The 8,802-nt window shown below is 37.5% G+C and overlaps 1 protein-coding gene across 1 annotated transcript; it reads right to left on the bottom strand.

Annotated features, from left to right (window-relative positions):
• Positions 1-65: 65 nt before the first annotated feature.
• LOC132047712 (protein HIGH CHLOROPHYLL FLUORESCENCE PHENOTYPE 173, chloroplastic) lies at positions 66-8,446 on the bottom strand. Its single transcript, XM_059438718.1, has 17 exons — positions 8,436-8,446; positions 7,529-7,916; positions 7,284-7,445; positions 7,065-7,115; positions 6,143-6,277; positions 5,880-5,903; positions 5,656-5,767; positions 5,386-5,511; positions 5,221-5,270; positions 3,324-3,479; positions 3,154-3,249; positions 2,943-3,058; positions 2,671-2,794; positions 1,934-2,047; positions 1,619-1,699; positions 763-924; positions 66-264 (listed from the first exon to the last, which is right to left on the bottom strand). The coding sequence occupies exons 1-16, from the start codon at positions 8,444-8,446 to the stop codon at positions 778-780; spliced, it is 1,893 nt and encodes a 630-aa protein (XP_059294701.1). The 3' UTR covers positions 66-264; positions 763-777.
• Positions 8,447-8,802: the final 356 nt, after the last annotated feature.

The following is an 8,802-nucleotide window of genomic DNA, read 5'->3' as shown; positions in this document are numbered from 1 at the left end:
TTTTTCTGATATACCCTCGGCTCAAAATAAAACAATAACAAAAATCAGATGACAATGTATTCATATTCATGGAAGACATTCAATTATATATTTCCAGTGAAAATTATGTACAGATACACCTCCTTTCTGCCTTTGGGACCATGAAGACTAAACTTTAGTTTCTTAATTTTTGAGGGAGTTGGGGGGATGATAGAAGACACCTCATCTTACTTCTCTCGACCTTGTTCTGCTAATAATGCTGTTGCAGCTTGTGAACATTGTGATCTGCTATAATATGCAAAGCAATATGAACTAATAAGCAACGGGTACAGCTAAACCAATCAAATAAACCCATTATGTTGAAATATGCTTTATAAAAGAGTTGATTTCTAAGACGGTCACTCAACTAATGTAATTATCTTAGAAAGACACTTTGTTTTGTTTTATAACAGAAAAGTCACTCAATTATTGTCATTTCACCTACAAAGTCACTTAACTAATGCAGGTGAGATTTCTAGTAGATGTTGCTGACGTGGAATCTCGTTTTTAAGCCAAACATTTAAAAATAAAAAGTTGTCCATTTTAACCATTAATTTGACCCGCTCCATTGGTCCGACACGCTAAAATCAAATGGTTTGAACATAAACCGAGAGAGAGAGAGAGAGAGAGAGAGAGATCCATGGTTATTCTGACTCGGAGAGGGAGAGAGGGAGGGGGGTGGAGATTGTCTTGGGGGATCCATGGATAAAAAAATGAAAGAGGTCTCAGCATGAGAAAAGTAACATACCATACTAGGTTTTATACAGGTGTAGGAGTTTTCTCTAGGCTTTCTTTACCAGTGATGCCATCTTTCAAAGTCTTGAAGTATTCATTGTAATCTTTCTCTGGAGGAGGGTTTTCTGGATCCACTGTGTATGGCTCACTAAATGGAATGACACTTTTAACCTGCCAGAGGAAGCAGTGAGATGTTAGTAACTTAGCACAAACCCATTCATATAGCATATATATTTGCCACTTTTTCCTTCTTTTTTGCCATGACAAAACAGGAAAATAGATAAATCAGATCCTAGAATAAAGAATTGATGTAGATCGCTAAAAGAGTTGTTTGGCAAGCTTAAAACCATGGTAAGGATGTCAAACTCATTGCAGGAAACGTAACTTTCGCGGAAGCTATTTAAGTGTTCGTGTATCAATTTGCAGCCACAGACAGTATCAGTTTTCGTGACAGTATCAACACTACCAGAAGAAGAAGAAGATAGAATAGAGTGCTTTACGAGAATCTAATGAAATTCTCATAGCAGTTCTCTTTCTCTAAAATTAATTGGAGTTACATAGTATACATGAAATGATATGTACACAGTTCTGCAGATTGCTACCATTTGTCTGCACTTCCAGACCCATTAAGAAGTTATCTGCCTCCTATTCAAATTAGTTTAGACGCATGAATTTGAAAAGCTGAAAACCCGAAAATTTTGCCTATGGCGATCCAGAAAAAGATACCTTAAAGATGCCATAAGTTTGGTTTAAAGTTACTAAGGATCAAGAGAAGGTAGTCATACAACATGTTTCTTGTCAGACAAATATAACTTTGCAAACAGGAACAAGCATATATTTATCATACTAAAAGGACAAGCATAACCTCAAATGTCTTGTCACATGCATAGGGGCTTTTCAGAGCTGCCACACATATTCGAGCAACTTCTTCACGGGATATCTTCCCCTGTACATGTCAGATATATATGTTCGCATGAGAAAGCAGAAGGCAAGCTCACCATCATAGACATTATGCAACGCGATCTTCAGCTGGACTTTATGGAGAACATAAAGAATTACACAGGCTCAAGACTTTATAAATCAGAAAACAACTCCCTAATTTCTGAGCAAGTACCATCAAAGTACACAGGCTCCACAAGACTTATAAATTAGAAAATAAATTTCTAATTGAGACAAATACCGTGATATTGTCTCCTTGATCGAAAATGAGATCAGCTCCTGCAGGCTCCTCAGTTAAGGCGCATGGCCTGACTATTGAATATGGTATCCCAGATTCTCGAATCTCATCCTCCCCCTGGCAAGAACCTTATCTGTGTGAGAATAGGGATCGCAAATAGTAGAACACTCAAGATAGGAAGAGTTCCTATTTCCAGTCAATACTAATAACAGAATGCTCATTGTAAAACAAGATGGAAGCTGTTAGAAAATGGCATGTATAGGTAGCAACCGCATACCAAGGAGAAGGCTCCTATTTCCTACATTTTTGAGAGAAAAGTAATTGTGAAGGGTCGTATCTCCTCCTAACTATCCCTATTATGTTCTTTGTATAAGGTCAAAATTCTTACAACTTCCAATAGGGGTAACACTTGACAAAAGCAGCTTAACATGCAAATTTGGTCAACTTGGAAAGCTGCAAGCTAACCATTTATGTGCAATAGGTGACAAATCTCTTAATGAGTCCCAGACACTGGAATGGGAACATCATCCATCTCAACAACCATTTAACATTTTTAAATAATAAAAACATTTTACCCAAAAGATCACATTCTCGCTTTATGCTCAAGTGCAGGTTCAGGATTTGGGACTTCATCCAGACCATTAAGCATTTCTTTGGTGGATAAGTATCCAAACCATTAATCATAAGTCATAACAAGGGCCTTTATCCTCGTCGTAAAAGAAGATAGTCGAAATACAAACCTTTAACTTGAATGTCAGGATGAAGTCCAATTCCTTGTTCAATCGCACAGCTGGAGGCTGTTTGCTTAAATCAATTCCTGGTCTTTCTGGCCTAGTTACTCCAGCAGAACTCACATGTACAAACCTGCTGAACGATAGAGTTAGTACAAAACCAAAAAATCAAGGAAGAATAATGCACTGCTTCAAATTTAAATACAAAGCGAAAATTAAGGAAGAAAAATCCACAGCTTCAAGTTAAACTAACTATATAAAAGCGGGATCTAGAATTCAACCTCGGAGTTATGGGATCTTTAAGATAAGCCCGAATGCATGATATAGGAAGTTCAAAAGGACCTTCTTTGAATGTTGGATTCAGTTTACCATCAGATTCGAATTTGCTGAACATCAGCTAAAAATTTGAAGAAAAGAAAAGAGAGTAAATATGCAGAAAGCTGGGAAGAAGTGTGCAAAGATGAACTAAGGCATGGAGTTGAAATAAAGTACCTGTAATGATGTGATTTGACTGGGGTCAAAGGCCAGTGCATCAAGTACGGTTCGTGCCCGGAATATAGGCCTCAAAGAAGAAAATGGCAAACGGACCTGGAAATGATGCACTTAGGATAAAATATAGATATGAAGAAAGTTCTAATTGCCGAAATTCACAAGAAACTAACCGATTGCCAACCCTCAATGGTATCGAATATCGAAGTATAACCCACAGTATCCCAATCACGGCTAGTGCGAACAATAAGCTTATAACGACGGCCATCACCTTTGAGGCGCAACTCTAAACCATCATAAGCAGAAAGGTCTTCGGGTTCGGAAAAGTTCTGCAACCAACGGACAACAGACCCAAACTCCTGATCAGAAAGTAACTATCTTTCTCTGGTAATCTATTGTGATCAAGGCAAAAAGTTCAGTTAGCTCTTGGCCAAGCTTTCCATTCGAGCTTCACTCGTGAAAATAAAGAGCAGAGGGGCGGGATCATCACCCACCGAGTTTCGAACCGTATGCCAATGTACCTCAGGATTTATCGCTTATAAGAAAAACCTCATGAAAATTACATCTCACATGCAACTGCAATTTTGGTGTTGAATCACCAGCATAAACCCATAATGAAAACTCGTACCGGCTAAGTCATTTTTTAGTTGCATAACTCGATGCATAGTTTGGGTGAAAATAAGAAAGTGTGAGGAGGGTAAGACCATCCTTCATGTTTGATAACGAAGTAAAAGATAGGGATAGGTTGGATTCCCTCCATGTTGGATATTTCTAGCTCTCTAATATGGATAGTTTTGGAGAGATCATATATTTCTTTCATTCCCCTTCACTGAAAAACCAAAAGTGAATGATGAAAAGTCCATCTAAGCAGGTAAGTCAATGAATATCTCACCTTTACCCTTCCTCTTCCCGTTGTGAAATCAAACAAAACGTAAGTCTCCAAATACAAGCTTCATTAAAAAATCTAGCCTCGACGTATAACAGGAATCTTGTCTCAACGTAATCAGAAATCATTAAAAGGAGAAACACTTCCAGTTTCTAAGGGAACAATACACTGCACGAGAACCGTTCTTTAGGTTGTTACAAAGGGCTACAGGAACATTGTCTGGGTAAGCTTCAAAGGTGAGATAAATAGAAGACAAAACAAGAAGTTACAGCAGGAAGGTGTGGCTCAAGTCTCAATGTCCACATGACTCAAACCCCTTATAAAGGTCCTTTCATAATGCTATTGACTATCGTACATTTCCTAACACATCTTAACACCATCAATCAACTCAAGGGGACTGCTAAAATTTTCTGAAGCTGTAGGATACATCAATAATGTATCAAGAATTTTAAATCTTGTCTTCAATACTGGGCTCACTAGTTCAACAGTGAAACTTAAGACAAAGGACAATTAGTGCTTCAGTTGACTATGTTTTGGCTCTGGTAACATTGACTCTTCATCCTACTGGTCACTCCCAAATTTTGTTACTCACAAGGCCCTCACAGAACTTCGAAGCTATTCTATTGCTTTTCCCCAGCAACATTCACTTAAAATTATGTATTTTGCATTTTTCAACCATAAATGTTAGCAGAAGGGATGATTGCGAATATCACCCTAAGCAGGCCGGACAACAATGTAAGTATAGGAGGTAGTATCAATTTGGGTATAAGAGAACAAGTGTATGTGTATTCAGCTTTTGAGTATATTCATGATGAATAATATTATGCTCTCTGCAGAATATAATAGCTTAAATGTTTTTTTTTCCCCTTAAATGGCTGAAATAAGCAGGAAAGCGACAGGCCAAACACAGCTATTATACTAGTAATCAAATTAAAAGATTCAATTTTCAGGTTATTTTGTATGAGCTAGATTCCAGTAAGATTAAAGACTCAAAGAATTAAAAACAAAAAAAGAGAGACAATGATGTTCTGGGCTAAAGATACATAAGCACATCCATCTGATAAGTGAAAAGTTAAGCCTCAGGCATGTTAAATAACAGGATTCAAACAACTTCAAAACCAAACATGAAGCAGAAAGCGAGAAAAACAAAGCAGAAAACCAGCTTAATGAAGAGAGAAAAATACCTTTGTCCTAACACTGGCAAAACCCCCATTGTTAGCAGTGGTAACAATACCTGAACAAACACGAAACGGAGTTACATTGATGATTCAAGAATTAGAGATCACCACGAGCAGACTGACTTCTAACAAAGTATCACCCAGAACATTCTATCTGTCCAGGAAGGTAACCTTTGAAGAGCCCTGTTGGTCCACCATTTTCCCCACCAGTTAGATCTATCTGGAATGTACTTTGACTCACTCCACCCATTACAACATCATCCAAAGCACCCCAAGGAAGTTCTTTAAATGAGTTACCTGCATGGCATTACTGAACATAGTCAATCAATTGGGTGAAACAAAATATTCTATTATTTTTTCACTTTGTCTAATGTGGCTATCTGATTTTTAGAGCCAATTATGACATTTCAATAATGTATTCTTCATTCTGCAACAGCATACCTTCATATCCAAATACTAGTTTTCCTGTGCGAAGGCCAACATTTTCTTTAATAGCATTTATTAAATTCTTCATTCCAATGTACTCCACCATTTCGGGTGAGTCACCTTTAATCTGTTGTGCCAAGTAAACAAGGATGCTTAGTGAACTGGTGCTGAAGTTAGCTTATAAAGTTGGAAGGGAAACAGTACAATATGACTCCAAGGATAGGCAATCAGTTGGCCACCTCGGGTTCAAAGAACTTGATTCCCTGCAGATTCGCATCAAGAGTATAAGCACAAGCAAAGAATGAATATTGCATTAGGCAAAAAGTTATGAAACCAATGAAAACATACAAGGACTACAAAGAAAAAGAAGTGATTGCAGTAGCGCAAAAAGAAGGACCAAGAGTAGAATTTAAAGTCTAGCAACAAATTAACTTGAATTCATTTGAATACAAAAATGAAGAAATAAACTACAAGACTTTGTCAAAAGTTACAGCTTATTTACCTGACTGTACTTAGCCCTGTCAGGGGTATCCCCTTCCTTTGGACCAACAATGACAGAAACAGCATTAATTACGCTCGTCACTCCTTCGAAGTACTCAGGAAGCAAAGTGTTTGCTTTGGTAACATCTCCAGCAACCTAAAATATAGAACAAGAAAGCACAACTTCACTTTGCCGAATTTATTGCAACTACAAACTTTGGTCCTGATATGGCTTTCCATGTCAAAGTAATATTAATGGAAAAAATAAAAGAAGGAAGTTCATGGCAAGGACAATGAATTTGGCAGGCGCAGTTGCACTTACAAAGAGAAAGTACAGGAACTTTCAACTGTAAATGTAATGGGGCATTTCAGCTGACATAAAGCTTTGTGTTATTAGAGAGTGCGATGAAGATGGATGTGAAATGACGAGTACAAGTAACAATGTGGATTAAACACTACTTAGCAACTCTCGTTCTAGCCGAAGCATATCTCTAGGGAGCGATGTTTCCTTTGCTGTTATACCATCAGTTACAATTGAAACAAAAAATCATTCTTTCTTCATTCCCAATGAAACATCAGGGATTGCACTTAGCAACTCAACAAATATACTTATATATCTTTAGTACAAGATATAAAAATCTCCATAAACAATGAGCTGTTGTTCATTTATAGTTAGATGAGGTTTCAATGATTAGGCAGTAATACTGCCGCAGTATGGATATAATTTTCTATCATTTGCCTCTCATGCAGCTGAACCTTTATCCATTGTGATATATAAACAGCTATACATGTGTGGGCATTATCAGTGTGGAATTATTTTTCTAGTTTGGTTCCTTAGTTAACCTATTTCAGTGAGTTTCATAAACTCTAGTGGCTACTCGATGAAAAAACCATGCCTGGTTTCTGAGCAGAGAAAATGGGGATAACATGAAAAGTACACTCACCAGGTCAACATCTTCACCAAGCATTTTTCTTGCCTTCTCTTCATTTCTGACCTAAGAATGTCAAGAAGAAGAAAATGTCAGTTAAAATATAGAGAGTGAACGCTATTCGTTTCAACTCAATAGCATGCTTTTTTTTTTCTATTTAGTAAGCAAAATAAAGAGAGAAATAAAATCTTAGAACGGAAACAACAAAGATAGTAAAGATATGAAGAAACATACGAGTACTCGGACAGGCAACTTTTTGTTGCGTAATACGTCCACCACTCTTCTCCCAACACCACCTGTGGCTCCAGTTACCAGGGTAATTCCAGAAGAATCCATCGAGTTAACTGGTTTACTAGGTGATGGACCAGTTAGTTTCTCAATCAGAGATTCCAAAAACTTTAAAGAAAAATAAAACCTGTTACAAGTAATGCAGCGCCAGGAAAAGAGTCATATGCCACAAAGGAAAAAGAAAAGCCAACCTTTGCAGGGGAAGGAGGGCCATTAAAATAATACAATGTCTCTATAAATCTGCCAAAATCCCAACCTTGTTTTCCAGCTTCTGCCAAGATGGGCCCTTTAACCGTCTTCAGACGAAGATTCTGTGAGGTCCGCCTATAAACAAAATTTTGATATTTCTTGTTAGGTCTAGATAATGGCCAAGAAAGATGAGAAGGGGTGCCTAAGGATTTCTGGGACGATCTTCCACCAACAGATGAAACACCCTGCAATGAATTAGCACATACAAAGGTATAAATGGTATAAGTTAGAAATTGCCAAGAATGGAGGAATAGAAACACAGAAAGGAGATCAATGACGCAATGCAAGCAGTTGACAGATGAATCTGAAGTCCAATTTGCAATTCTAAACCTTTACCCAGTGGTAAAACTGAATCCATATTATACTCTATATTGCGGAATATGATATCATCAAATTCATCACAAAACCGAAAATAACTCACAAAGCTTCATGGTGTATCTTGTGGCATAAGAATTTTGAGTCCTATAGCGACTCCTATTTCTCATGGTAGTAACTATCGACGAGTTAATAAATTTATGTAAACAAAACAAGTCCTTGGCATCAAATTCAAGTGAAAAAAAAAAAACACAAGGCACCCCAGCGAAAGCCCCTCAAGACAAAATCATAGTTGTCATTCACCTCTAATTCTTTCTGCCCTATAAAATTCCAATTATACCTCTGTTTCATGTAGGTTCGAAACCCCCTTCCTACGAAAGTAGGAGATTTGCCTTTTGGGTCGAGCTCGTCGCACATGGCTTGCCTAGTGCTCCTGTGTGGTTTGCAGGCTATTGCACAGGAGCGGGGTTTACACTATGCGCAGCCAAAGGGCAGCGGCTGCTGGTTCCCTTGTCATTAAAAAGAAAAAAATACCTCTGTTTCATGTAGACCACGACTACTAAATTATGATTTCAACCTTAGCTTCTTAACAGAATTAGTCACAAAAATCGGTTTTTGGACACTGAAAACATTTGTACCAAAAATATATTATGAATGTAAAATAACTCTAAGGCCTAAGCGACATAAAAGTTACTTATCAGAATCTAGCAACTTACAACTCCAAGGAGAACATGATTTCAAATATATAGCACATGCAGATAACTAACAGAATTCATCAATACTTGCTCAAGTGTTTACCAACGAGGCAGTATGGACAGACAGTTTAGGAACTACGTTTGAATGGCAAAAATTAGAAATTTGGAATGTAATAGTAACTTGTTAGAAACAATCACTGAACTAC

Source organism: Lycium ferocissimum, chromosome 2, assembly GCF_029784015.1.
Source record: "Lycium ferocissimum isolate CSIRO_LF1 chromosome 2, AGI_CSIRO_Lferr_CH_V1, whole genome shotgun sequence".
NCBI lineage: Eukaryota > Viridiplantae > Streptophyta > Magnoliopsida > Solanales > Solanaceae > Lycium > Lycium ferocissimum.
This window is presented reverse-complemented; position numbering and strand designations above follow the sequence as displayed.